Source organism: Canis lupus, chromosome 10 (genome assembly GCF_003254725.2).
Source record: "Canis lupus dingo isolate Sandy chromosome 10, ASM325472v2, whole genome shotgun sequence".
Lineage (NCBI taxonomy): Eukaryota > Metazoa > Chordata > Mammalia > Carnivora > Canidae > Canis > Canis lupus.
Window position 1 is genome coordinate 14399072 of NC_064252.1, and position 27478 is coordinate 14426549.

The window sequence follows — 27478 nt, forward strand, 5'->3', positions numbered from 1 at the left end:
AAAGAAATTTGGCTCAGTTTCTAGGCATGAAAATGGAGAATGCCAATGTCGGTCATGACTGGACCTGTGTGACGTACTGATAATGCCCAAGTTTGTCTTAGGGTCCTAATTCCTTTGTTGGGATTTTCCTTTTTTCTTTTATTTTTTTCCTATATGAACTAGGTTGCTTTCAAGTTTTAAAATATTTCTTCCTCAGCCCTTGGGCTGGAAATGTAATAGTAATTCCTAAATCTAATTTTAGAAGGTTCCTTTTTTTTTTTTTTTTTTAATTTACCACAACTTAGACCTCTCTGAAACATTTTTGAGCCCAGTCACATGGCATGTGATGGCATCCTGCAACCCCAGCTCTTTGCACCTCCCTGGCTCCCTGGAGAAATGACCTTGAAATGTTCAGATATCTTAATGGCAACAAGAGAACATTGGCCAAACAGAGCCCTTGAAAAAGATCCTAAAAAAATCTGTAGAGTACTATTTCTTAAATTACTGCCTATATTCACATCAAGACTTTTTTTTTTAAATCTTTCCAGGTACGGAGAGGCATTATTTATGAATTCCAAACTCATTAGTGGAGTCACAGAGTTTCTTAATACTGAAGGTGAACTCAAAGAGGTAAATATTTTAATATGAGTTCTAACGCTTTACTCTTATAAATATATGAAATCATACATTTATTTTAACCATTTTTTTCCCAACAGATTCATATCCATTTCTTTAAAGCACACACATTTATGCTAAAGACTTCACTTGATTCATTATTTGCAAAGGTCTTTCTATTACATTAAACATTAAATGTCATCAGGGCTCCTGGGTGGCTCAGTCAGTTGAGCACCTGACTCTTGGCTTGGGCAAGGTCATGATCCCAGAGTGTTGAGACTCCCTTTTGAGGGCCCTGCATGCTCAGTGCAGTAACTTGTCTCTCTCCCTCCCGCTCTGTCCCATCCCCCGGCTCCCTGCACACGTGTGCTCATTCTCTCAAGTAAATCCATAAACTCTAAGCAAAAAACAAACATTGAATACCTTCGAGAGATGCTTGAATGTAGTAAATCTCACACCAGGGACTCCAAATCCGCTGCAGATACCTTTCATCTAATCAGCCGTGCCTCTGCTGATTATACGAACCCAGTGTAAGATCCTAGAAATAATAGAACTGGCCTTCCCAGTGATTCAGTATTTGGGTACAAAGGACCCAGGCTGGTGTTAAGGTGTAGACCTTGAGTCTCCCTGCTTTGTGGTCAGGCCGAGAGAGGGAGCGGGTCACTGGGTGTGTCAATAATGCCTCGTGCCATCTAGTCCGTTCAATGAAATGAAATCATACGTATGATTATAATAGTCTGTTGAAAATTCTGCTTGATATAATCCCAAATAGGGCAGCCCGGGTGGCTCAGTGGTTTAGCACAGCCTTCAGCCCAGGGCATGATCCTGGAGACCCGGGATCGATTCCCACGTCGGGCTCCTTTGCAAGGAGCCTGCTTCTCCCTCTGCCTGTGTCTCTGCCTCTCTCTCTCTCTCACTCTCTGTCTCTATCACTCATGAATAAATAAAAAAATCTTTAAAAAAAAAGATATAATCCTAAATAGCTTTCATTAATGAAAATAATTACTAAGGACTAGCGTCCAGTTTGGAGTGCATCTAACGTTTCCTTTGTTTTCTCTGGTTTATTTCTCTGGAAATTTAAACCAGCTTTATTTATTTATTTATTTATTTATTTATTTATTTATTTATTCATTCATTCATTCATTCATTCATTCATTCATTTATTTATTTTTTACCATTAAATCACATTTGTAAAAGAGAAGGGTGTGAAATGGGGAGCGGTGAGTGTGTAGGAGGGAGGAAAGAAATACAGATACTTTGGAAGGATTCAGAGGAGCTAAGCTTCCACCATCTATCGCTTTTTCATCTGCCGCCCGCCTCGGTCGTAGAAGGTAGGTGAGGTCTGGCCCTGAGAGTCCCGGCTGCCTGGGCTTCCCGGGAAAGAATGCCTGAGCCTGTGGCCCAGAGCCCCACACGGGGAGCCGCGCTCCCCCAGAAGCATCCACCCTTCACATCTCCTAATATTGCCCAATGTCCGAGGCGATCCCTCAAACATCAGCTTGGATTCTTGTATGCTCAGAGCTAAGCTGAGCCAAGTCTCCGATTGTTATGATGTGCAATTCAATTTTTGTCCCGGCCAAGTGTTCCCAAACCAAAGGATTTAGTTCTGCAAGCCCCAGCCCACGTTTTGCTGTTTTTTTTTTTTTTTTTAATTAAGGAAGCTCAACGAGAAGGGCTTCTTTCGTATCCGTATGAAACAGAATGAAAGAACAATTAAATGAACGATTGCTTCCAATTTTTTTCTGTATTTAAATGAAGTACTTTTAATTTCTTGATTTTACATTCAGTAATCAGTGAGTGAAAGACTCATTTAGTCACAACGTGCAAAGCCGCTGAAGTGAGCGGAGCACAGGAGTGACAGGCCCCCCCACCTTGCCCTCCTTTAGCCCCTTCCTCCTCCGTATCCCGTACCCCGTCTTCTCTGCCTTGGACCCTCGCCAGCTGCCCCTCCGCCGTTGGCTCCCGTCCTTCTTCCCCCAACTCCTGTCTGTCCTTCATCCTTTCCTCCCCCCGTAAAACCCAGGCCTTGGGGAAACATCCTGGAAGTGGATACATACTTGGTGGCCATCGTGTGCCGACCGACCACTTTGTTTCACGTATTTCACATGTATTTTTTTGATATGTTTCCACTTGAGTCAATGGCCATTTGGAACATCCTTATAAGGAAGGTGCAGTTTCAAAGCTGACACAAAACTGTGGCTTCTACCCCATTGCCTGCCAAGCAGCTGACTCAGGGGACTGTGTCTCAGGGCGGCGGGGGGGGTGTCCCTCATGCAGCTGCCGGTGCTGACCCTCCAGCTGACAACCCCTATCTGAAGCTTCTCCACACTTCCATGACCCCTCATTGTCCTTAGGGCAGGGGCCACCGCTGTAAGGCCTTGTAGTGCTAACAAGCCTCGGCCCGTAAGATGAAGAGGGTGAGGGACCTCCAGGCGTGACCTTCCCTGACCCCTGAGACTTGCAGGTGCCAGGTCTGGGCTGGGGGGGGCGTGGGCAGTCCTGCACGGTGCGGCTTTACTCTCCAGCCAGGCGTGACCTTCCCTGACCCCCGAGACTCGAAGGTGCCAGGCCCACCCAGGGGCACCCTGCAGGGCCCGGCCTTACTCTCCAGGTGTGACCTTCCCTGACTCCTGAGAATCCCAGGTACCAGGCCCAGGGGCAGCCTGCAGGGTCCAGCCTTATTCTCCAGGTGTGACCTTCCCTGACCCCTGAGACTCGCAGGTGCCAGGCCTGGGGTGGGGGGGTGGTGGCACCCTGCAGGGTCCGGCCTTATTCTCCAGGTGTGACCTTCCCTGACCCTTGAGACTCGAAGGTGCCAGGCCCACCCAGGGGTGCCCTGTAGGGCCCGGCCTTATTCTACAGGTGTGATCTTCCCTGACCCCTGAGACTCGCAGGTGCCAGGTCTGGGGTGGGGGTGGGGGCGTCCTGCACGGCCTGGCCTTATTCTCCAGCCAGGCATGACCTTCCCTGACCCCCGTGTCTCCCAGGTGCCTGGTCCACGGGCTAATGTCTGAAACTAGATCTCATGGCAGGCGACGGCTAAGTCAGGTCACCCACGTAGTTACGGGGAGTGTGTGATGTTCTGCAGCTTACTGCTCATTGATTTTGTGATGCTTGGGGTCTAGGGTTCCCTAAAATAAGTGGCTGGTTGGGTTTGCTTTTTTTAAAAAAACATGAAAATATTTTCTAACCGAAAAATGAACAAACGTGTCTAGAAATTTTATGCTAAGAACAGGAAGCACAAACAACTCTGACATCCCACTAAATGCTATTTTATAAAAACGTCTATACTGGCAACATTTTCAAATAAAAGCCTAGGATGGCATAAATATTTAGGGAACACAATAATAAAAGCTAATCACAGCAGGAAGCCGACCAAAGAGCAGCCGAGACAAGCAAAGTGGGTTGGCAAGCCTGTAGAGCCGGGCAGGGGCCCGAGGGTCCCGGGGCCGCACCCCAGGGCCAGCCAGGTGGGTGCTCGGGGCACGTGCTTGCCAGAGGAGCTGCAGGCAGTGTGGGCTTGAAACTGGTTTGTGCCGGCTGTGCACGTGGGCCGGACGTGTTCTGCTGACCCATCCCCGGCCCTCGGCTCTCTGGGCTCGCGGGGACTCTGTAGTCACTTCGACCCTGAGGGAAGGAATGGATCCCTGTGGGCTCACCGCTTACATTTTATTTTTAAAGATTTTATTTATTTATTCATGAGACAGAGAGAGAGAGAGTCAGAGACACAGGCAGGGGGAGAAGCAGGCTCCCTGCGGGGACCCGATGCGGGACGCGATCCCAGGACCCCGTGGTCACGCCCTGGGCTGAAGGCAGATGCTCAACCACTGAGCCCCCGGGCGCCCCCACTACCTACACCTCTTACTGGTCGTTCTCCTGCGGGGTGATTTGACCTACTGCCCTGTGTCGGTGCCATGTCCACACTCGGGCCCTCGTTGGCCTCTGAGGAGGACCTAGGAGCTGCCCTTTGCGCTCCGGCTGCCTTGCTGTCTCTGTCGTTGAGGGGCCAGGAGCGCGTGGCACACGGTCCAAGTTGCCAAGAGGGCCATTTGCACGGTCCTGCCGGGGAAGGAGGCGATGATGCAGATTATCGTAAGAGGAGTGAACAGGACTTTCTCCCGACTGGCGTCGATCACGTGAACATCCCTGTCACAGGCGCCCATGTGCTGTGGTTTACACAGCTTGTAATAAAACAATACCTAGGCCCTCATGTAGTGTTTGTTGCTTTAGGAACATAGACTGGATGAGTCCAAACCTATAAACCGGAACGAATTATTGGATTCATCAGTTAAAGTCTAAAAATACAGGGATCCCTGGGTGGCCCAGCAGTTTAGCACCTGCCTTTGGCCCAGGGCCTGATCCTGGAGTCCCGGGATCGAATCCCGCGTCGGGTCCCCACAGAGAGCCTGCTTCTCCCTCTGCCTGTGTCTCTGCCTCTCTCTCTGTGTGTCTATCATGAATAAGTAAAAATAAAATCTTTTAAAAAAAGTCTAAAATTACGATTCGATGCTTCCCTTTCACCTACGTGCACGTGCCACGAGCACATGTGTGCGGTGCAGCGCCCCGAATATTGGAAGATACCCGCTGGGTAACTCCAGTGTCTTCCCCTCTTCCTCTTGGTGTGTGTGAATTTGGTACAAATGTCAGATCAATTTTTGGGGTCGCATCAGTTAAGTCTTTGCTACCTGTTGGCTGTTTTACACGTTTGTGATAAAAGCCTAGTGCCTTTGAAGCCTCCCAAAGGAGGTAGCCGTGGCTCACGCTGCAGGGGCACGGGGCTTGGGAGGACAGGAGAAAACACGCTTTGGCAAAACCCACGGGTGTCGTGTAGTCCGAGGAAGAGCATCGTAAACCAGCCAAGCTACCGATGAACCAGTTTCTAGATTAAACTCATAGGGGCATCAGGAAGTCCGTTTGAAGTGCCGGACTGCCTCCCATTTCTCCCCGTCCCTGCGTCCCTCTTGAGGGACTGCATTTCCCTCCTGCCACCTCCTCCCTGTGACCACCCCCCCCGCCCCAGGTGATGAATCGCACCACACACTAATTACACCACTAATGTTTCTGTTCTGCAAGCTGATTTGTCACATTTTGCCCGTTGGCATTGCGGTCGTTGGTTGGGTGCCAGTTTCTTAAGACACATCTTACGGGGAGAGAGAAAAGCTGCGGGTATTTAATCGTGAAACAAAAAAACCCAGAGTATAAGAACTCTCTAGAGAAAAACTGTATATCCAGAAAAATAATAGCACAGCATTCAAAAATCATAATGTGTTTGAATCGAGGGCTCCAAGTATGTGGCTGCACGAGTCCGCCTTTAGCTTCCCTCCATTCTCGCCTGAGTCACTCGGGTGATGGAAATGCCATTAATCGCCCAGTTCTCATAGCACCATTGCCTTCTTCCCGCCACCCCATAACTGGTAACCCCTTGCTGCCAAACACGAGGTCACGCTCTCATGCTACTTATTCGGAGGCGAGGAAGAGGAGCCTTGTATTTACCAACCGAGAGAGAGAAGTTTGGTCCTGGCCTTCAGTCTTCAAGGCTGTTGGTGCATTGGCTGTGCTGCCGAACTAGCGCTAGCCTTGGCCACCGTCCCGCCAACCTATTGGGAAGAGACCGAGACGTCCCTGTTCCTATTTGCTTATGAAACAAGCAGCTGCATTTGGAGCTCTTTAAAGCGTAATGTCCACTCTTTCTTCCAAAAGGAAGCACGTCGCCCCTCCCGGGCGCAGCTGGCCCTACCGTGTTTGGCAGTTCGCTTGCTTCGCGGCCCACATAGGCCTCCTGCAGCGACTGGCGCCTTGTCCCGCACGCCCTCGCTTGTGTGTGTTTAGCCCGGAGTTTGTTGGAGCCCCCCGCCCCCGCCCCCGCCCCCGCCCCGTGTTCACCCGTCTACGATCTTTCTTCCCAGTTGAAGAACTTCATGAAGACCTACGATGGAGTGGCTGCTGCCTCGTTCTTGAGAGCTGTGGAAACGGTGGAGGCCAACGTGCGCTGGAAAGCGCTGTATCAGGATGAACTCTTCCAGTGGTTAGGAAAAGCTCTGAGACACTGAGATCGCTCTTACCGACGACCCAGCCCAGGATGCTGGGAGGAGACCCGCCTTGCACGGACTGAGGAAGATGCGCCATGTGGAAAATGGCCAGATTTTCAGTGTTAACGTGTGGGAGGAAATCTTTTTTTTTTTTTTTTTTTTTTGTATTTGGTTTTGGGGGATTTTTTTTTTTTTTTTTTTGCTTTGTTTCCTTCATTCTGTTTTGTTTCTCTACTGGGTGTTCTTCTCTAAAGAAACTCTCGCAAGTGACACTAGCCATGATTGCTTCAGCTGTACATTTCCCCCGCTGTGACGGGACCAAATACGATAGTGATGCATGTCGATGTTGCAGTCAATTTGGAAAAAAAACATAATTCCGAATATTTTGTGCATGGTTGTATGGTCCTGCCTGTGTTCAGCATGCTTATTTAAAATGTCCAATGTCGTATGTGAATATATGTTACATCCAGGATGGGCATTATACAAAAGCACAAAGATTATCTATGACAATCAGTGTTGCAATGAGAGAAAAACGACGACGAAATCATGTTCTTAGTCCCGGGCAACGTGAGAGGTAAAAACCGCCTTAGAGGGATCATTATTATCACCTGTTTCAGCACTTGGATTGTCTTGCAGTGATGACTGTGTTGCTGACTCATTTTCTTGGAGCTAAAGCCGTGTGTATTCTCAACAAGGCTCACGGGTGGTGTGTGCACATGTACCTGTACGTAGGCAAGCCCTGTATATAGTGTCGTGCACTGCACTTCGGCAAAGAATCTCTGCAGATCGAAGAGACTTTATCTCTTTTTATAAACGTATGCAAACTTTGAAAAGGCCTAAAAGAATTCATCTCAACCCTATCCTTCCTGACAATTCCCTGACTAAATTTCTCAACCGTTAGAGATTTCTTTTTTTCATCTATTTCCTGAACCAATGGCCTATTTTACTACATGAAAATGAATTCAGACAGAATTTATGTGTCAACGCTCTTCTAATTCTCCAAGGTGGCAGCCTCGGATCCTAAATATATAGATTCTATATTATAGATATTCATTCAGTCTTCCTATTGTGTAAAACAATTGTGCACATTTAATAATTATTATCAGTGCTGAGAAAGCACTTCTTTCCCATCTTGTTTGTTTTTCCATCTCAGGTTGGGTGGCCCGGAGGGTCAGAAACTGTGTGTGTTGGTCTTTACGTCTGTGTCAATCTAACCCTCCATTAAGTGACTGTACCTCAAGTGGGTCTGATACCATTTAATGACCTTTGATGTGACTTGTACCGTCTATTCGGATGAAAACTACTTTCTTTTTTTTTTAGCAAAGCTTTTCGTTTGGCATTGACAGCTCTCTTCTACCTAGGATTTTTTTTTCCTACCTAAGAATTTTAAATAACCCTTTTCGTGGCTGTATGTCCTGTAGCACAGTGCTTTTATGTGGTTTTCTCGCCCAGTAGGCCGGCTCTCCAAACATTGCTCAGCTGCTCTGAAATGAACATATTTTCTGTTCACCGTTCTAAAATACCAACACAGCTACTAGACCCCAGCCAAAAGCTTGTGGACCACTTTCTACTCTCCTGGGGTTTCCCACTCCTCCAAATCCTCCTGCGAATTATTGAGAGAAATATATTCTAACTCTCATAGTCACTGAAAATGGGGATGGGGGGGAAATACAGGTGTTTTAGAAACCAGAACCATAGATTTATTTTGATTTTGTAGCAAAAAGGAGCAGTTTCCTAATCTACTGAACTGGAATCACTTAAAATGGAATTTTATCTTTTTCAGCGATTAATATCTATCACTCACACCTGAATTTTCCAGCACTCCATTCAATCAAAGCGCATGAATTCCAAATACCCCGTGTGGTACGATTAAGACATAGTGCTACTTAGTATGAAATCTAAAAGTCGTTCCACTGACCAGAAGTCATGAAATTTAACAAGGACGTGTCAGAAAAATAAAATCCATAAGGGACAAGTTCTGATGCATCACGATGGTACATATCACACCGCTGGGCAGGTCCAAAGCATGTACCATGGCCCCCCTGGGCTCATGGAACAGAGGCAAATAGATAAAACATGAGAGGTGGGTGTCTTATTTCGTGTCCTGAATTATTGGAAATTCTTAGTAGTCGTGACATTCTTTTGAGTGAAATCACCATTTCCAGTTTTGAGTTAGAAAGACTTCTCGAGTTCCTTTTTCCTCCCCACTGTTAGTCATCTTAATCCTCTGTCAGTGTTTTAGTGGCCTTGGACAACTGGTTTAGCAACAATGTCAAATCCTCAATGTGTAAATCTGTGCAATGTTCAATACCTCATAGAATATCTGTTCAACGGTATAGTAGTATCAATGGCATTGAGATGGAATTTCTGTTCTACATATTTTTCAATAATTTATCCTTTCCAATGTTGAAGATTATATCAGGCTTTAACGTTTTTTAGTTGTTTGGATAAGTAATATTTTCAAAATAATAAAATGACCAATGATATCTCTTGGAATATTCTGTAAACTGTAGTTATAAAATTCTATTTTCTACATAGAGTTTTTATCTTGTTTCTCTCCTTTGTATGTTTTGCAAGTCCTATCGATGCATGAAATAACAAAGTGTTGGAAGTGTTCAGTTCCTAGGCTTGAATCTTTACTGTGCCAATATACGTACAAACGCAAAACTTCGTTTCAATTAGACAGGACTGAACTGTTTACCATACCGAATATTAAACATCACCAGGTGACTTGGGAATAAAAAGTTTTCCCCATTTGCACACGTTTTCCCTTAAAATTTTCTTAGAGTCTTTAAGTCTTTTAAATACAGATGAGCACAAGGTTTTAATTTCTACAATGCTACGTTGATTTCTGAATTTCAATAACACAGATTTTACTTGGAGCTTAGGCTGGTTTGGGTTTATATTACTTCCAGGATCCTGTGTATCACAGGACTGAGGTTTGGCAGTGCTCTTTACGAGCGTGACCGTATAATATCTTACAAGGTCATTACGATTATAACGTACTTATAAATTGCATTTCGTTTGCAGAGAGCTTTTCCACGTGCTGTTTTATTGGCTCCTTTCAAAAACCTAATAAATTATATTAGCCCTGGTAGTCTAGTGAAAAACACTGAGGCTCCGAGTAGCGACATGAACCATTTAAAAATACGTAGTTGTTATTTGGGGAACGGACATAGTAACCTTAGACTTTCCATAAAACCTTCCTACAACGAAACTAGAAAGACATGCCTCTACCCATCGCGCAAGTTGGAGATTTTCCAAATACCAGAAGCAGCATCAAAATTTGTGATGAAATAGGTCTACACTAATTATATTATATTTCAAAGCCTGTGTTTCTAATCTGCATGATGTCAAACAACTGGATGAAATGTTCACCAGCAGGTCACGTTAGGATAAGCAGCCCAGCCCAATATTGTGACAAAAATATACAGTTCATTGATGATAGTTTCCTTTTTTGATCTTTTGGTGCACACTGTTTAAACACAACTTTAACATGGTGATAATCCGCTTTATTTTTACACACATTTCTCTGGTAAGCTCTATCTGTAGTAACAGATGGTCAGACCACAGATAAAATGGTTTCCATCTAAATCAGTGAAAATAATAGTCAGTGATATGTTTATAAATCTATGCAGACTAAATTGTGAAAAGCAATGTTCGTGCAGCTGCAGGACTGGATTGGATGCAGAAGAGGAATTCCTGAAGAACTTTACAATGATGTATTTAATTACAATCTACTGGCTATTACAATTTTAAGGAACTTTTGTTCCTGAGAAATTTTCAAGACCTAAAATAGCTCAATTATTCTCAGGATGACCATGAGGTAACCACATACACATAATAAGCAGTAAAAGTTTGTATAATGAGAAATTAAGATTCCTACACTTGGCTTTTTTTTCTTCCTTTGTCAGAGGTCATAGCTGGATTATTATCATTTGACACTGCTAATTATATAGGACAAAATTCAATTTAATTAAGCAAATATTTATTGAGCACATTTTATTTCACAAAATGAAGGGAAAGGGAAGAAGAGCAGAAAAAGGCCTGAAGGAATTCACATTACAATAAATTGAACAAACGCAAATTATGAGCCAATCAGAGTGAGGGCGACATGAAAAATAATTACATGCGACAGAAGAGAAACTAAATTTTTAGGTATAGATAAGATTATGCAATTATTTTTGTACACTAGTCTTCAAAACTTATGGTCCTTTAGGATAATTCTCAATGTTTGGTTACACAGCACTTAATTGTGTTTTACAGAAATGTGTAACATTTAGAAAGTATAATAAAACCACACGGTTTAACTTTATAATTGGAATATAAATTGGGATAGAATTTATCTTTAGGAAAAGCTATTTGAGCAATTTAAAAATATCAGTAAGTTGCAGGAAGAATGTTTAACCTACTTATGTAAAAGTAGTTCAAGTTTTCTATAATGGGTTTAGCATATTATTTGTATATTCACAATGTGTTAATTTTAAGTTAATCATTTTTTCTTTAAAGCAGGTTCAACAATTCTTATTCTAGGCAATAACGTATTTGTTCAAATTAGTATATGTGAACTTTTGTGTACAAAAATGTTCTTATAAAATATTCTAAAATTTCAAATTTCGGTTCTAGAAGAGTAAGCTTGAGTTCAATTGCTTTGAATTAATAAGGAATTTTCTTATTAAAATATTTTGTTTAGTGTGGTTTCTATTCAGGAAAATCTAACAAAAGGGAACTCTAGTACCTTTTGTTTTCCATTTTATTTTTATTTTTTTCCCATTTTATTTTGTGAAGTCTCATTTCAAAGTTTAGAAAAGTTAAAGTTTTAAGTTTAGAGTCTTAAATATGAGAAATAGGCAGTTGGTGAAAAGTATATGTTCTAATTTTAAGTATACTGCATATGTATAATGATAGGCATTGTATTTTTAAAATAAGCTTTTCACAAATAGTCATATTAGTAGATGGTATGATTTTATTCAGATTTTGAAAACAGCACATTAAGGGACTTTATTTTGAATTTTTAGTACTTTAAGGATAGGACATCAAAGATGTCTATCTTTTTGTACATTCCCGGTTCATCCACCAATGCATTAAGAAAAAAGAAAAATAATGACCAATCCTTCATTTTTATCTGAATTAATTTTTTCGTGTGTGCCGTGTTAATATTAAATTCGGTCAAGTATAGGAGAAGGAAAAACATTTGAGTGTCTACGAAATGCCAGGCACTTAATATCATCTCATTGAATGACTCAAGTGCCATCAGTTCCAATTTATCAATGGGGAGACCGGGGTTAAGGGTTGGGATCAGTTTCCGTAGCTGGTGATAGGTATTAGCTGGGATTCAAAACCCTGCAAACCAAGCCTTGAATGGCTCAAATCAGTCATTCATCTGCCTCTTATCTGCGGGGAAGCATCATGATGATCCACACAGACCAGTCTCTGTAGAGGGATAGAGAGCTTACTTTTTCGTTGTCACTGACTCCTTTGAGAAAGAAAAAAAAAAAAGTTAATTAGCGCATTCTGGATTCTGGTTTGATCCTCATTTCTTAAAAGTGACTTCATGTGGCCTCCAAGAATTCCCTTCAAAATACTTTACATTATTGGGCTGCATAGTGGGTTTTAAGCTACAGCAGATGATTAACAGACACTCCCCAGCCAATAAGCCTTGAAAAATAAGTGAAGAGCGCAGAGGGGTTGCAAAGCTCTCCATGGTGAACCGAAGGAGGAGAGGCCAGACCTCTGTCCTGCATGTTGGGGAGACCTGTTAGTCTAGTGGGAACTTGCCCTTTACTTAGCAATGAAGTCGAGAGCTCGTTCTCTCTGCTTGGAGCTGTACAGACGGACCGCGGCTGCTGAACAGACTTGGCGTGACCCTTCCCACGGGGGGCTGTGAGTGGGTACAGCTGAAGGCAACTGCCTTGACCAAGCCACACCATCGTTATTATGTCACATAAGTAAGTGAGAGAGTGGGACGTGTTGTAGGAAAGATCACCGTAAAGATTGCTGTGGGGGTGCGGTGCACTCACCTTCCAAGTGGATCGTTGAGTCGCTGTCCTTGTCACTCCTTCTGGGTGCACATTCCATACTTGCTCTTGGCCACCATCCTGCGCCCACCGTCGTAGAACCGCGACCTACTGGGTGAGAGCTCCCGCTGTAGATCCTTCGTCCCTCCGTTTTATTTTGGGTTGGTTTATCTTCCATCACCTCTCAAGTACGAGACATTTTTCAGAGGACTGTCTCCTCCAGTCTTGTTTCTCCTTTTTAAGCTACGGTGTAGTGGTGGCCTCACGTTATCTTTTTCAACACCACCTGCACGTTGTCGCGTATGCACATCCTGGCTCTTTGCTTTTCTGATATCTTAGTCCTTTAATGTCTTGATGGTCATTGAAAATGAATTCACACTATAAAATGAAATACTTAGTTCTCTGAAGCTTGTGCACCGGCCAGTTCCTTGGAGCAAGACTTGGGAGACTGTCTGCCCTTGAGCTTTCGAAAGTAGCTCTCTGGACACCACTGAATCCACCAGATAGTCTTCAAAAAAAAAAAAAAAAAAAAAAAAAGTCACGTGGATTATTTCTAATGAGCTCAGCAACAGAGTTTATGTTCCTCAAGCCATTTCCCAAATGGGCAGACTTCTTTAAAAATATGCCAAATGGAAGCGCTTTTTTTCTTCTTCTTAATATTTTATGATTTAGAAACAAAACAGTAACTATTCTTTTCACAAATACAAGTTACTAAAGCATTTACCAAATAAATAACTTTGTGCTAGTTTAGCAGCTAAATGTTTTCTACGGTATGCCTTTAAGATTATTCAGTAAAAATTGGATCGCTGTGTATTCAACATGAAATTTTTATTCCATTACAATCAAGCACCAACAAAATGGATTTTTCTAAAGGAGAAAATTTGTCTTCTGTATTTTAAGCAGAACAAATTTGGATTTTGCCTCTGACAATAAAATTTTGTACGGTAATGTGTAATTCATCACTGTCTTAATTTTCTGACATGTGCAGATAAGGCCAAGATAAAAAATACCTTCTGCTTTTTTATTCTCCCATTTTTCACTTGAGAGCCCATTTTTAAAATCCTGAATATACACACTGTAGAGGTCCGTGAAAAGGGAAAAAAAAATCACTTCCTTTTCTGACATGGGCTTTTCTAAAACTGTACACACACCAAAGTTAGAATAAAGAAGAGTGTTTTTACGCGATATTATAAAAAGAAAAAAATAGGAAGTTGGTCTTTTTTTCCAATTATATGCCTTTAGAATAAATTAAGTGATCTGCACTTTGGCTAAAGTGATTCCACCTGCAATGCATTTCAGATGGTTTTCCACATTGGACAGACTGTCAGGATCCGTGAACTTCAAGGACACTTTTCAGTAACAACAGGACTATAAAATATATACAATCAGGGCTCATAAGTAGTACTGATAATATGTTTTTCAATGGCTCTGGGTTTTTCTCTTTTAAGGATTATTCAGGGAACATTAAATTTGGCTCCATACAGCCAGTCATTTGAGCTTTTACCCCTGATGCTTTATATACAGCTATAGGCGATCCTCCTTTGTCTCGAGCGTGGGAGCAAGAAATGGAAGTGGGTTTTTTTTGTTTGTTTGTTTTGTTTGTTTTGTTTTTTGTTTTTTAAGAAATGAAAGGCCTTGAGCAGCCTGGGTGGCTCAGCAGTTTAGCGCTGCCTTGGGCCCAGGGCATGATCTTGGAGTCCCGGGGTCGAGTCCCACGTCGGGCTCCCTGCATGGAGCCTGCTTCTCTCTCTGCCTGTGTCTCTGCCTCTCTCTCTCTCTCTCTCTGTATCTCTAATGAAAAAATAAATAAAACCTTCTAAAAAAAATAAATGGAAGGCCTTTAAAGCCTAAATCAAGACTCTTCTATTTGTGTGATAGCCAGTGTCTCCGTGTGTGTGTGCTGGAGACCTAGAGATGTGCGCATCTGTCTCACGTAGAGACAGGTATACAGTATCCCCCGTATCTACACACACAGATCGTCTATTTATTTCTTTACCCAATAAAAATCGTAGTGCGGAACAACACAGGAGTCAGAAAACGGTCATTGTAAAATACCAACCAGGGGAGGCGTGCGTGGCCACCATCGTTACCTGAAGGGCCTGTAAAGTGGGCCCCGAGGTTCACAGGCCTGACTGCAGGGATCTTCTCTGAGAGTCACTCAGGGACTTACCAACAAGTAATTCTGATGAGATCAGGAATGTCCGGGGTGGTACGAGCGTGGACAAAAACACAAAAAACAAACAAACAAAAAAAAACCACAGAGCCATTGGGCCTGGGCCCCAACCCTGGAGAGTGTCAGTAGGTGATGGGGGGGCGAGATGGTCCATGCTCTGAGCCAGATGGCAGGTGACGCCGGGGGAAGCCACCCGGCTGGGCCACGGTGAAGGACCCTCGGCAGGCACGCTGGGCTCTGGCTTGACATCGGGTGCACCTGCATCGCACCTACGACGGCCTGGTGCCCGGGCCACACCTCAGTCCAATGAACAGGAATCTCGGGGCCACCACGGGCCGCCGGGGCCCCTGCCTGTGACATGACACCAGCCTGTGCCCTGGCCCTGCAGCCCTCTGTCTGCGGCCTGGGGGCCCTTCCTGTGTCCCCTCCCCCCCCTATCTACTGGGACCCACAGGATCTGTCCTTCACCTTTGTTCTGCTCTGGGAGGAAGGGAGGCCGGTGGGCAGGGCTCCCATCGGACGACGGCGCCGCGGCCCTCCCCAAGGACAGCCGTTTGCTGCTGCTACTGCTGCTCCCCTGCAAGTACCTGGGACGAACCCCAGCCGACAAGGGGCCAGCGCGTGCATTGGGCAGGTGCACCTACCGTTGACCATACCCCGACGGTTATCCTCCGCAGCAGGCTTGGTTTCTAGTTCTTTTGTGGTTTCTTTCTTTTTTCTTTCTTCTTTCTTTCTTTCTTTCTTTCTTTCTTTCTTTCTTTCTTTCTTTCTTTCTTTTTTCATTTTTTTGGTAGCTTTATTGATTGCCAAGGAAAATGAAAACCAGAAAATTAATTAATTTAATTACAATTAAACTTTACACTGAATGTTCTTATTTCTCTGATTAGACCGTCTGCTCGCAGCTGTGGCTATGTACACACACACTCGCACCCCCCACGTCTACAAGTTTGCACTCCAGAACCGTCAGAGGATGTCCAGCACAAGACGGACTCTAGGTTGCCCAGACAGGCACACAAGTGCAGTCACTCCCAAGCCTGCTTTGGTGCTCTGCTGGGTGCTCTTGTTGGAAGGAGGCCCTGAAAAGCAGGCACCCCCAGGCCATGGATGCAGCCCCATGACCCATCCTTTGGAAAGACCACAGTTCTGGAGGCTCTGGGCCTCTCAGTGGGAGGAGGATGAAGGACAGGGCTCAGCCTGGATCTATCAGGTCCTCTTGTGGCCCCGTGGGTTGATGTGGCTCCTGTGGGCAGCCACAGATGAACAGAGACTCTTGGAGGGCACCCAGAATGCTCCTTTTGTTCTGGGGACAAGGACTGTGGGGTGGGCTGACTTCTCCTTCTCTCGTCGTGACCTGCCCGCCGAGTGCTGAGCCTTCTTCAGCAACACACACTACATTTTCACTTGACATTGCAAAAAAATAAAAATAACATAGTGGCAGATTTGCTTAGGTACCTATAGGTACCTTATCCGTGTGCATAGTAGACGGTGACAGGTGCCTTTGGGGTCGCCAGGCGAGGCCCAGAGGGGCGTCAGGGCCATGAGAGTGCCCGGTCTGCACGCCTTCCCAGCGCTCCCGCTCTGGCTCCCCCTGTGGGGCTTAGATCTGGCTCTCCTTTCCCCAAATCTCCGCGTAACTAGAGATTTCAGAATACACACAAATTCATTTTCTTTTCCACCAGAATGGAACTGGAAGCGCCGCCACTTCTGGAACATCTTCGTGAACTCTCAGAGGGTGAATTATTTAATTGGAGAACTCTGGAGCCCTATCTGGCAAAATATCCCTACCTCTGCTACCTTTATCTTCTCCGTCTTTTACCCAATATCTAATTGTCTTGGCATGATTGAATATTGAGCCCATTGGCATGCAGAAAGGACATTTTGCTAGAGAGTAAGACCTTCCAGGTTGAAAGCTTTGTATTAAGTCATCAAAATTTGCCTAAAGACTGACTTCGCAGCGACATGTTTTGACAAGCTCAGGTCTACCCAAGCATCCCAACACCTGGCTGCCAGGTAAACGAGGGAACCGCATGAGGAGCAAAGATCTCCGTAGGTGTCCTAATGCTGAAATCCTGAGAGGAACGGCTTCACTCCAACATTACTAGGTGGACATCCACCACAATCGAGCATGAAAAGGGGATGGAAGGTAGGCTTGCCACGTGTATGATGCTGGTGAGCTCCAGCACACACGGATGTGGCAAAGATGCCGAGAGGACCACAGGCAGCCCCAGGACATACAGGGAGGCCGTTCTGGTGCTTGGATGGAAGCCACATTTCTCAGGGACATTTGAGTGAATATAATTGGCTGAGATAAATGGAATGTTTCATGTAATAAATACAAATTTAGATGTTTTAAGTTGTGTGTGTGTGTGTGTGTGTGTGTGTGTGTTGTGGATGGAGGGGGAGAGGGAAGAGAGTTAAGAGCAGAGGAAGGAACCTAAACCAGGCATATTTCCACATGGAAAAAAAATGAAATTACACATTACACATTAAAATCATTTTCCCATCTTTTAGACTCCATTTAGTCAATTTGCTAGTTTGAAAATTCTCATCGCGTTGCGTGTGAAAAAAAAAAAAAAGCTGGTGACTTAGAGGAGAGAGTTAGACTGAAATGTGATATTATTAGTTTGGGTTCAATAGAAAGTGACGTGAGTTTCTAGAGCTGTCAAATAAGATTCTGGATGCATAGAAGCTGGGTGCTCCCTTGAGTGCAAAAAGAACTACCAACACCTAACTTTGGAGAAATGAAACTGGAAAAAAAAAATCAGGTTGTGTCTCTTGGTTAGTAACAAAACATGGGAACTCCAAGGTTAAAGATGCAGATGAGTGTCTGCCTGTTGTGCCACAAATTCATTTTAAAAAATAGGGCCCCATGTGTTAACGTTTTTAGTCATTCTTGTTACTTGAACAACGTGAGTGACAGCAAATGATCTGTCTGCATTTTTTTGTGTAAAAATCTCCTTTGCTTTTGACCACAGATGTTCATCTTACTCTAATCCTTATCATCACCTGGGAGGTTGGATGTTGTGAAATAGACCTTGTACAGATTGGCCAAGTTGCAAGGATCAAGCAGCACCTCCCCTGCCGCGCCGTAGGTGCCACGCTTCCAGTAATGCTTACCTTTGCAGTGTCCTTATAAAAGCCAACTTGTTCCAACAGCTCTTAGTTAATTAGGGGTCCAAAGTGTGAATATTTCCAAACCACCTCTCACTTAAGTACTGGCTGTCTTTTGGATCCAGATCGAGAAATTAATATTTTTGTTCTTGTTAAACTTTGTCACGCGAGCATTGGGGGATTCTGACCTTTTCTGTACTATGGGTAACGTCTAAGTAGCCTACTGTCTTCATCCTCATCTAAGTCATGAGATGGGATTTCCACTCCGCCCCCCCCCCCCCCCCCCCAGATATCATTGTCCCAGCAGATCTGATACTTGTCAGTAGTTTCTCACTTGACCAGACGGGGAGATCCAGAGGTTAGTCTGTGTTTCTGCAGGACTTGTTTGGGGAGAACTTCTCTGTTTGCAGACGACGCTATGGCTGGGTCCTTCAGGGGTTCATTAAGGGAGACAAAATACCATGCTAACAGAACCATGCACGATGTTTCTAATAACCTCACTTTCCTTACATCAGAAACATTGAAATGACAGCTATCAACATACCACATAGCCAAGAAATATTTTTACTCTCGTTCGTTGCTAAAATTTTCTGAAGAGGAGTAGGGTGGGTTTTTTTTTTCTTCCTCAGTGTCTTCAAGCTCACCTCAATAACCCAATTGGAAATCTTCTAACCTGCATTAGACGTTGATTTATTCGCAGTTAATTTTTTTTTTTTTTGGTCAGTCTGAAACCTCTCTCCTCTGAGTAGATTTTTCTTGTTAGTGTGTATAGTCCTCACTGACTCTACCACCCATTTCACACATCTTTGATAGTTTATATCAATATGTTTTCTTTCCCAACTAGATTATGCATTCTTCAAAGGCAGAGGTGATCTCTTTTTCCATTTCTTTATAGCAACGTCAAATATAATAAATCTCCAATCACATTTCCTTGATTGAGAACAACCTGAGTGCCAGTATAGAAACCAATGGCTTTCCAGGATGAGCAAAACCAGCACAGAGCAAGGAATGCTTTGGGGAATTTAGAAGCATAACTGGAATAAAAAGGGTTGATCATTTTAAAATATTGTAAAGCTAGAGCTTTAAAGCGCACTCCATTCCTTTAATTTGTTCAAAAATATCACTTTAGAGTAACACTTGTTATCGACTTTGACCTGCTTGGTGGAGAAAGTAGAAGAAGAGGAGGATAATAAGATGCTATTTCATGACACATCTATTACAGTAATTCATTTATAGTACGGAACCTTTGCCAATGATAAATGCATGTTACTGTGGTGCAATTATGAATGTACCTTGGCTTTTCAACAGTAAAGCTGCCAAAAGGTTGCAAAATGCGCAAGGGAGAGAGAAATTTTAGTTGAAGAACTGAACTAACCAAGAACTACAATTTTTTTAAAGTGTCTACACCGTTTGTGTAAAGATTGCGCACCACCCTCCCCCCACCCCGCCAACCGCTAATGAAGATTCTGTGATAACAAAGCACGTTTTCCATTTAATATTCTATCAACGTCACATACCCTTGACTTGGTCTGCATGCTGCCTTCTAAATTTATCTTCATATAAGAAACATTCGCAGTATTACCTGTTACCACAAGACATTAGTCTATCCCAGAAAATGAGGCCATCTACAACTCTGGAATTCCTTGCAAGATCAGGATTGCATTGGGAAAAGGAACCCAGGGGAGGCTGGGGCTAGGACTTAAGGAGAAATGGTGTAGGATTGTTGGTGCTTGAGTCCCAGCCTTCACCTCCACTGCTTCAGCCATAGGCCAATACAGGTAAGGAACGCTAGGTTGCTCTTCTTTTGGGAAGGGCATGGAGAGGACGTAGCCACTGGTTGACCTGCATGCTGAAACCAGGTAGCCAGAGGCTCCTCACTCCCTCCTCTGCCCTTGGGATGCATGTCCTCCCTACCCTCCCACACACCAGCAACTCTTCCAAGGATACAATTTTGAAAAAGTAGGGTGTTTTTGAGACCCTCTGGACTGAATAAGAGACTGAACCCAGTGAAGATCCCTTTAAACTTTGAAGGTGCTGGCTGGCTGGCCCACTGGTGCAGAGATCTGCTTGTCTTCCAGTTGCCCAAGACTAGCCATGGATGTAAGTTCCCTGGGGTGGTCATTCTGGAGCAGTCTGCCTCCATCCTCAGCCTCTCCGTGCTCTGAAGCCAGGATGGCGGCGGGGTTCAGACTTCACCTGGAGAACTCCCCAGGTTGTGAACCAACATTTTCCCCAGTGGAGTGTTGTGCGAGGGCAGATAATATGTAAAGTGGGGACATGAGTGAAAGTCAAGTGTGAATAAAGGAATCTGAGCTTCTGTCCAAAGACACAGGACATAGGAACGTCCCAGCCACTCGCAGGAGGCCATGGAAGTAGCGTCATTGATCTCTCCCCATCCCCTCCTGGCCACGACAGCCACAGGCACATGTTTATGAAGGCTGCCCATCGATTGTAGGGGTAATTGCCCCAGCCAGATAGGGAACTTACTCAAAGCACACCCCCAGAAAGCCAGTATCCAACATGTTGTTCCAAAGAAGAGTTCATAACTTTGCTGACCTCCCTTGTGAGTCTCTATGATGCTTTCCTTTGCGAGCTCTGTAGCTGTGTGAATGAGCTCATCTAACCATGTGAGGACCTCTTGTTGGGAACTTTACATACTCTTCATCAACGTTCTGCCAATTTAGGGATTTTTTAAAATAAATTTATTTTTTATTGGTGTTCAATTTGCCAACATATAGAATAACACCCAGTGCTCATCCCATCAAGTGCGCCCCTCAGTGCCCATCACCCTGTCACCTCAACCCCCACTCCCCTTCCATTACCCCTTGTTCATTTCCCAGAGTTAGGTGTCTCTCGTGACAGATGTTATTTCTTTTTTTTTTATAAATTTATTTTTTATTGGTATTCAATTTGCCAACATATAGAATAACACCCAGTGCTCATCCCGTCAAGTGCCCCCCTCAGTGCCTGTCACCCAGTCACTCCCACCCCCTGCCCACCTCCCCTTCCACCACCCCTAGTTCATTTCCCAGAGTTAGGAGTCTTCATGTTCTGTCTCCCTTTCTGTTATTTCCCACTCATTTTCTCTCATTTACCCTTTATTCCCTTTCACTATTTTTTATATTCCCCAAATGGATGAGACCATATAATGTTTGTCCTTCTCCAATTGACTTATTTCACTCAGCATAATACCCTCCAGGTCCATCCACGTCGAAGCAAATGGTGGGTATTTGCCGTTTCTAATGGCTGAGGAATATTCCATCGTACACATAGACCACAGCTTCTCTATCCATCATCTTTCGATGGACACCGAGGCTCCTTCCACAGTGTGGCTATTGTGGACATTGCTGCTAGAAACATCAGGGTGCAGGTGTCCCGGCGTCTCACTGCATCTGTATCTTTGGGGTAAATCCCCAACAGTGCAATTGCTGGGTCGTAGGGCAGGTCTATTTTTAACTCTTTGAGGAGCCTCCACACAGTTTTCCAGAGCGGCTGCACCAGTTCCCATTCCCACCAACAGTGCAGGAGGGCTCCCCTTTGTCCACATCCTCTCCAACATTTGTTGTAGGGATACTTCTAGAGTGGTGATATCAAATCTGTTTTGCCCCTAAATGCCAAATCTCTCCATTTTCTAGAACTGCTCATCAGAAACCATTGTTATTTTAATAGGCTATTGGGAGTGAGAGAAGGCATCCCAACCCCCACAGAGATCAGATAGGACATCAAACTTTTCCACCTCTGTATTTATTCTATAGTTCCTTTAATCTGAATACTTTTCTCCTTTCATCACGGCCCTTCTTGATGCTACTTATCATTTAAGTTTCCAACCATGTGTTCTTAAAGCACGCTACCTGGGCCATTTCTGTCACAGTCACCTGCAGTGCAGGCTGGAAATGCAGACTGGCTGCATAAATCAGAATCGCTAGGGAAGGTCCAGAACTCTCAATTTTAACAAGCTCCCCAGGCATCTTCCACGCATGCAGAAGTTTGAGACACACCATTCTATTCAAATACTATGAAGTCTTTTCCATTCCCCCAGAAAACCAATGTGCTCTATCTGTCTTTGGAATTTCTTTAAAAAAAAAAAAGTTGCTTTTGTATCCTTCCTGTAATATTTATAATATTCTGACTTATATTATAATTTGTCATAGCATAATGATCTGTGCACTTGTTTTATTCCCACTGTAATAAGGATAAGCTTCTTGCAGACTAGGCCTGGGTATCTCTGGAGCATCTGGCGTGGAGCTTTGCTTCAAGCAGGTGCTCAATTCTTATCTCTAAGAATGCATGAAATGTTACCTCCAGGCCTTTCCCCTCCTCTTCTGTCGGGCACGCTGCGAACATAAGCTACAGTGGAACTCCAAAATGCTGGTACCATATTAAAATAAATGAACTGCTTAGAAAACCTCTTGCTTGAACTAAGCTTAGTTCACAGAATTTGGTCCCAGATAAAGAGTTGACTCAGGCTTTTTTGTTCTCTGTAAATCTCCTTATCAGCAGAAGGTTTATTTTTGAAACGCGTGGCTCAATATAGTGGAAAGTAGTCACTTGAATCAAGAACTAAAGAACGATTCATGGCTCAGGTCATAAAAATTACCTATATGTCTGTCACTGGTGAATCATTTATGATGTCCTCAGTGCAGTCTGAATTCTCAAAAGGTTAACTTTGGATGTGCATTTTTATAGTGTGTGTGTTTGTTTAGAATGTGCCAAGCTACAAAAAAAAAAAGAAAGAAAGAAAGAAAGAAAGAAAGAAAGAAAGAAAGAAAGAAAAGAAAAGAAAAGAAAAGAAAAGAAAAGAAAAGAAAAGAAAAGAAAAGAAAAAGAAAAGAAAAGAAAAAAAAGGGCATTTTCTTAAAATGCCACTGTTTAATTTCTACAAAATCCAAGTGGATGAAGAAAGCATCCCCAAGTTGAAGATGAGAAGCAGGGCTTGAACTTCAGTTGTTCAGCTGCAATTATGATGAGAGCTCCCTGGAATCTGGTTTTCATCAAATCAGGATATAACCTAACCACCTGAGGTGTGTGTTACTATAGACTTAAATGACCTGATTGATTTATTTTGCTTTCTAATATTGGAAAGACTTGATGCTTTTCCTTCTCTTTTGCAAGCCAGATAAATCTAGTAAAACACATACATACAAAATATAATTGAAGTACTGATTTAAAAAAAACTCACATAAATAACCTTATTGTGGTAACTATTCTACAATCTACACATGTATCAAATCATCATGTTGTGCACCTTAAACTTACACAGTGTTGTATATCAATTATATTTCCGTAAAGCCGGGAAATAAAGCTTACAGAAACAGGATAGATTTCTCTAAGCCTGTTGTAAATATTGTAGGAGCCGTAATTATCATTCAATACTGCATTTAAATAAGGCATTAAATAAGTATTAGTGAAATTGTATTAATAAATTACACTAGAGTTGACATCTAAATTGCATCCATCATGGAAAGGGTATCACAAATTTTTACTTTTACAGGGGTGGCGTAGATACACTTGAATATTTTATAGATGTACGCCTTTCTCAAATGATAAGGAAGGAAAAGATTTTAGGGAGAAAATATGTTAGGCAAGAAAACTACAAAATTCTCAGGCTCAAAGAAAAGGTGAATTCAGTATTTTGAATATAAAAGAAAAGTCACTTTTAGTATGCTGTCAGAAAGTAACAGACACACAGAAAAATAAACTGTCAAACGTTAGCATGTGCACATTTAAAAATATATAGACTTCCACAATCAGATATTTTCTGAAGAATTCCACCTTAATTGGTTATTTTCTCCATCCCAAAGTCCAGGGTTCTTCACCCAACCCAAGCTGGGTCATTTGCACAGCCCAGACCTGAACGGGGGCTGAGGTCCTACAGCACATTTCTTTCTAAGTGTGCCTCCTTGCTTCTTGTCTTCTTCCTTCCTCCCCTCCAACTCTAAGTTTCCATCCTACATACCTCTCCTAAAATGATTCTTCTCAAACTGTTTCCATCCAGTCACTCCTCTGCTTGAACCTTTATTTTATTTATTTATTTATTTATTTATTTATTTATTTATTTATTTATTTTTGCTTGAACATTTAGAGTAATTTTCCATAAGTTGTCATATAAAATCCTAGCTTGTCTTGCAATAACATCTTTCACTAACGGGACTACCTCTTCATTGAACCAAACAAACCTCAACACTCTCAGAAGCATGTGAGCCTCTGTGCCTTATGTAACTGGCTTGCTGGTTTTAGAAAAATTCTGAAAGATTTTTTAGAAGCATCACTAGATGCCCTTGCAAAGGAATGCTGGATATTATCTAGGGTACGCTCCAGGGATTATTTTATTTTGTGGGGTGTGTACCTTGGATTGTTTTTAGCTGGTGCATTTTGCACTTTTATGGACATGTAGAGGGCAGGTGGCGATGCACGGATGAGGCATCATGTATTTCCTGTCCCTAGCGATGCAAACAAGCCTTGTTCACAGCAGCTTAGAGGTTGGATTTATGAAGATTAAGGCTCTATTGTCTGTTTTTTTCTATCTTGCTCGTCTCCATGTTCATTAATGAGCTGAATAAAATTGATTTGTTCATTTTACATTATTTTATTTTACATTTTTATGAGTCATGATTTTACCTCTTCAAAAATTATGAGTTCGGGGATCTCTGGATGGCTTAGCGGTTTGGCGCCTGCCTTTGGCCCAGGGGGATCCTGGAGTCCTGGGATCGAGTCCCGCGTCTGGCTCCTGGCATGGAGCTTGTATCTTTCTCTGTGTGTGTCTCTGCCTCTCTCTCTCTCTCTCTCTCTATGATGAATAAATAAAAAAAAATTATGAGTTAACAAGGATCACATGTAAATCTTCATTGCCTTCTTCATCTGGAAGTCCCTACATGTCTTGTGCCCCCTTCTCTTCCATGCACATCTACACTGTCTTTCAAACCCGGTTCACATACATCTATCGATGTGGATGTTGTTAAAAGATAATTAATGAGGGAACTAGTAAGATGTTATGAGATGAAAAAAAAAGATGTTATGTTCAAAGGAACTCAAGAAACTACACATACATGAGGCCATCAGGAAGACTGACAGGAATTTCTCAAGTGAAAAACCGTCAAACTCATCAATATCCACCAGCAATAATCAACCATATTTCCAGTGAAAACAGCTCATATTTCTATGACAGGTACCTTGCTTTACTTTTGGCCATTCTATAATTTGTTGGATGCTGTTCTAGGCACTAGAGATATTGGAATAAAGAAAACAAAGTCCCTGCCTTCTTAGAGCCTTCATTCTAGTGCGTGTGTGTGTCTGTGGTTGGAATCAGATATTAAATACACAAATATATAATATGGCCACATATATATACATACGTATATATATATGTATGTATATATATATAATGTGCTATCAATGAAGTAATACAAATGAGGGTAATAATGCTAAGTAATGGAAAGTACTAATTCCTATGGAATTATCAGGAAAGGTCTTTGCTAGGGTGATATTTCAGCAGAAATCTGAAGGAAGAAAGGGAGTGTGTCATGAGGCTATGGGCTCTATGTATGCACTTCTCTCTCTCTTCAACTCCCGTCGCTCACAATATATGTGGAATCATGTTGTATGATATATATGGAATACTATAGGCAAAGGCCCTGAGGCAGGAGTTGGAATAGAATGAGTCCCTGGGAGAAAAGTCCTGAAGAATGGCCCCAGAGTGAGTGTAGGTGGGCCACTATGGAGAGGCCAAGAAGAAATTGTTTTGTCCTTTTTCTGCACTTTGGTTTTTTTTTTTTTTCCTGCAAAAGAAATGGAGCATTCCTGGAGAGTTTGACAAAGGCGAGGCATTATCTGACATGGGGAACATTCTGGCTATGACGAGGTAAATAGTTTAAAGGTGTCAAGGGTAAAGCAGGGAGACAACACAGGAATTGTTATGGGTTACATTGTGTTCCCATAAGAGATATGTTGAAATCCTTACCCCCACCCCCATACCTATGAATATGACTTAATTTGGAAATGGAGTCTTTGCAGTTTTACTCAAGTTAGCATGAGTTCACAGTGGATTAGGGTTGTCTAATCCAATGCCTGGTGTCCTTATAAGAAGGAGAGTTGGGCAGACGTGGGGAGAAGGCTATACGATGGCAGAGATGGAGCTTGGAGTTATGCTGCGTGATTCAAGGAATGCCAGCAACCACCAGGAGCTAGGAAGAGACCAGAATCTAGATCCACTCATAAAACCTTCAGATGGAGCATGGCCCTGATGACACCCTGATTTTAGAGTTTAGGCCTCTATAAATGAAGAATAAATTTCTATTGTTTTCAATCCTCAGTTTATGGCATTGTTTTTTGTTTTTGTTTTTACAAAAATCCTAGGGAACAAGTACAGGAAGGAGGTCATGGCAATTAATTCATGGGAGGGATGATGCTGCCGGCCAGGTTGGTACTGGTGCTGGTTATAATGATACCAGCAGGCAGGATCTGAGGACCAGAGGGGGTCCTGCAAGACAAGCTAAGAGGGTCCTTGGCTTCACACAGGATGAAAATCAAATGTGAGCCAGGAGGAGGTGAGAGAAGAGTTTATTGAAAATAGAGCAGATGCAGATGGACTCTTTTGGAGACAGAAAGGAAAGGAGGGCATCTCATCTTTGTTTGGGGACTGGGGGCCTTTACTGGCAATTGTGGTCTGGGGCACAGGTTGTCTCAGGCATCCAGGAACTGATCCCAACAAGGATAAGGTCCAGGTGTCCATCATGAGTCTTCCCTGAAGCCATAGGTCTTGGGGTCAAGACATCTACCACTGATGGTCTGGGTATGTGTATGATGGCTTCATCTGGTCATCCTCCTCTGGTCATTTTGAGATGTGATCTATTCTAGAGAAATCATTAACCTCCTGTCCCCTAATGGAGGACATACTCTATTTGTATTCTGAGGCATGTGTAGAGCAGGGTGGGGGTGCAGGTCCTAGCAAGAATAGAAGCTAGATAAGAAGCAAAGGGAAAAAAAAAAAAAAACAAAAAAACAGCTTTTTCTTCTCATGGGGTTCCTTTGGTTTCCCTGTCTCAATAAGGAGGCATTGGATCCAGGCTACTTAAAAAAGATAGAATCCACAGGATTTGCTGATGCACCTGTGGCTTTTTGAAGAAGAATTAGAAGTGACTCATGAACAAATGCAGCCTGTTACTCTTGCGACCTGAACTCAGGAAAACTTAGTAGCCATGTTTCTGAACTATGATGACAAATATGTAGGATGTTATTTTACTGCACATTTGCGATGGAAACCTAGCCTAGAAGGGCCAATTGTAATGGGTGACTCATCATTATTGAACCCACGCTAGGTACCAAGCTTTTAATATCAAATATTAATATTGTATCATTTAATCCTCTCAAAAGTCCCGAAGAGTAGGTATTATTACCCTCATTGTACTAACAGATGTTTTGTATGCATTCAAGGAAATATTAAAAGAAAGGTTAAAACTCAGACTTTCTTGATATCAGCATCAACTTTCTATTAGGAAGTGAACCATAGGAATAAAAATGATGTTTCTGAGAAGTCTGGGTGCTAAATAGAGTATTTC

General features: G+C 43.1%; 1 protein-coding gene and 1 long non-coding RNA gene across 2 annotated transcripts in view; one reads left to right on the forward strand and one right to left on the reverse strand.

Moving 5' to 3' along the window:
• The window catches only part of TRHDE (thyrotropin releasing hormone degrading enzyme), a 368540-nt gene extending 359157 nt beyond the window's left edge, over positions 1–9383 (forward strand). Inside the window, exons 18-19 of the mRNA XM_025476583.3 lie at positions 528–609; positions 6501–9383. Of these exons, the coding sequence (XP_025332368.3) occupies positions 528–609; positions 6501–6644 (226 nt within the window). The 3' untranslated portion in view covers positions 6645–9383. The remainder of the gene's footprint in view (positions 1–527; positions 610–6500) is intronic.
• A 1108-nt stretch (positions 9384–10491) lies between these two features.
• On the reverse strand, positions 10492–15418 carry LOC112677839 (uncharacterized). Its single transcript, XR_003147224.3, has 3 exons — positions 15282–15418; positions 12644–13148; positions 10492–12099 (listed from the first exon to the last, which is right to left on the reverse strand). It is a non-coding gene; the product is annotated as an uncharacterized LOC112677839 (long non-coding RNA).
• Positions 15419–27478: the final 12060 nt, after the last annotated feature.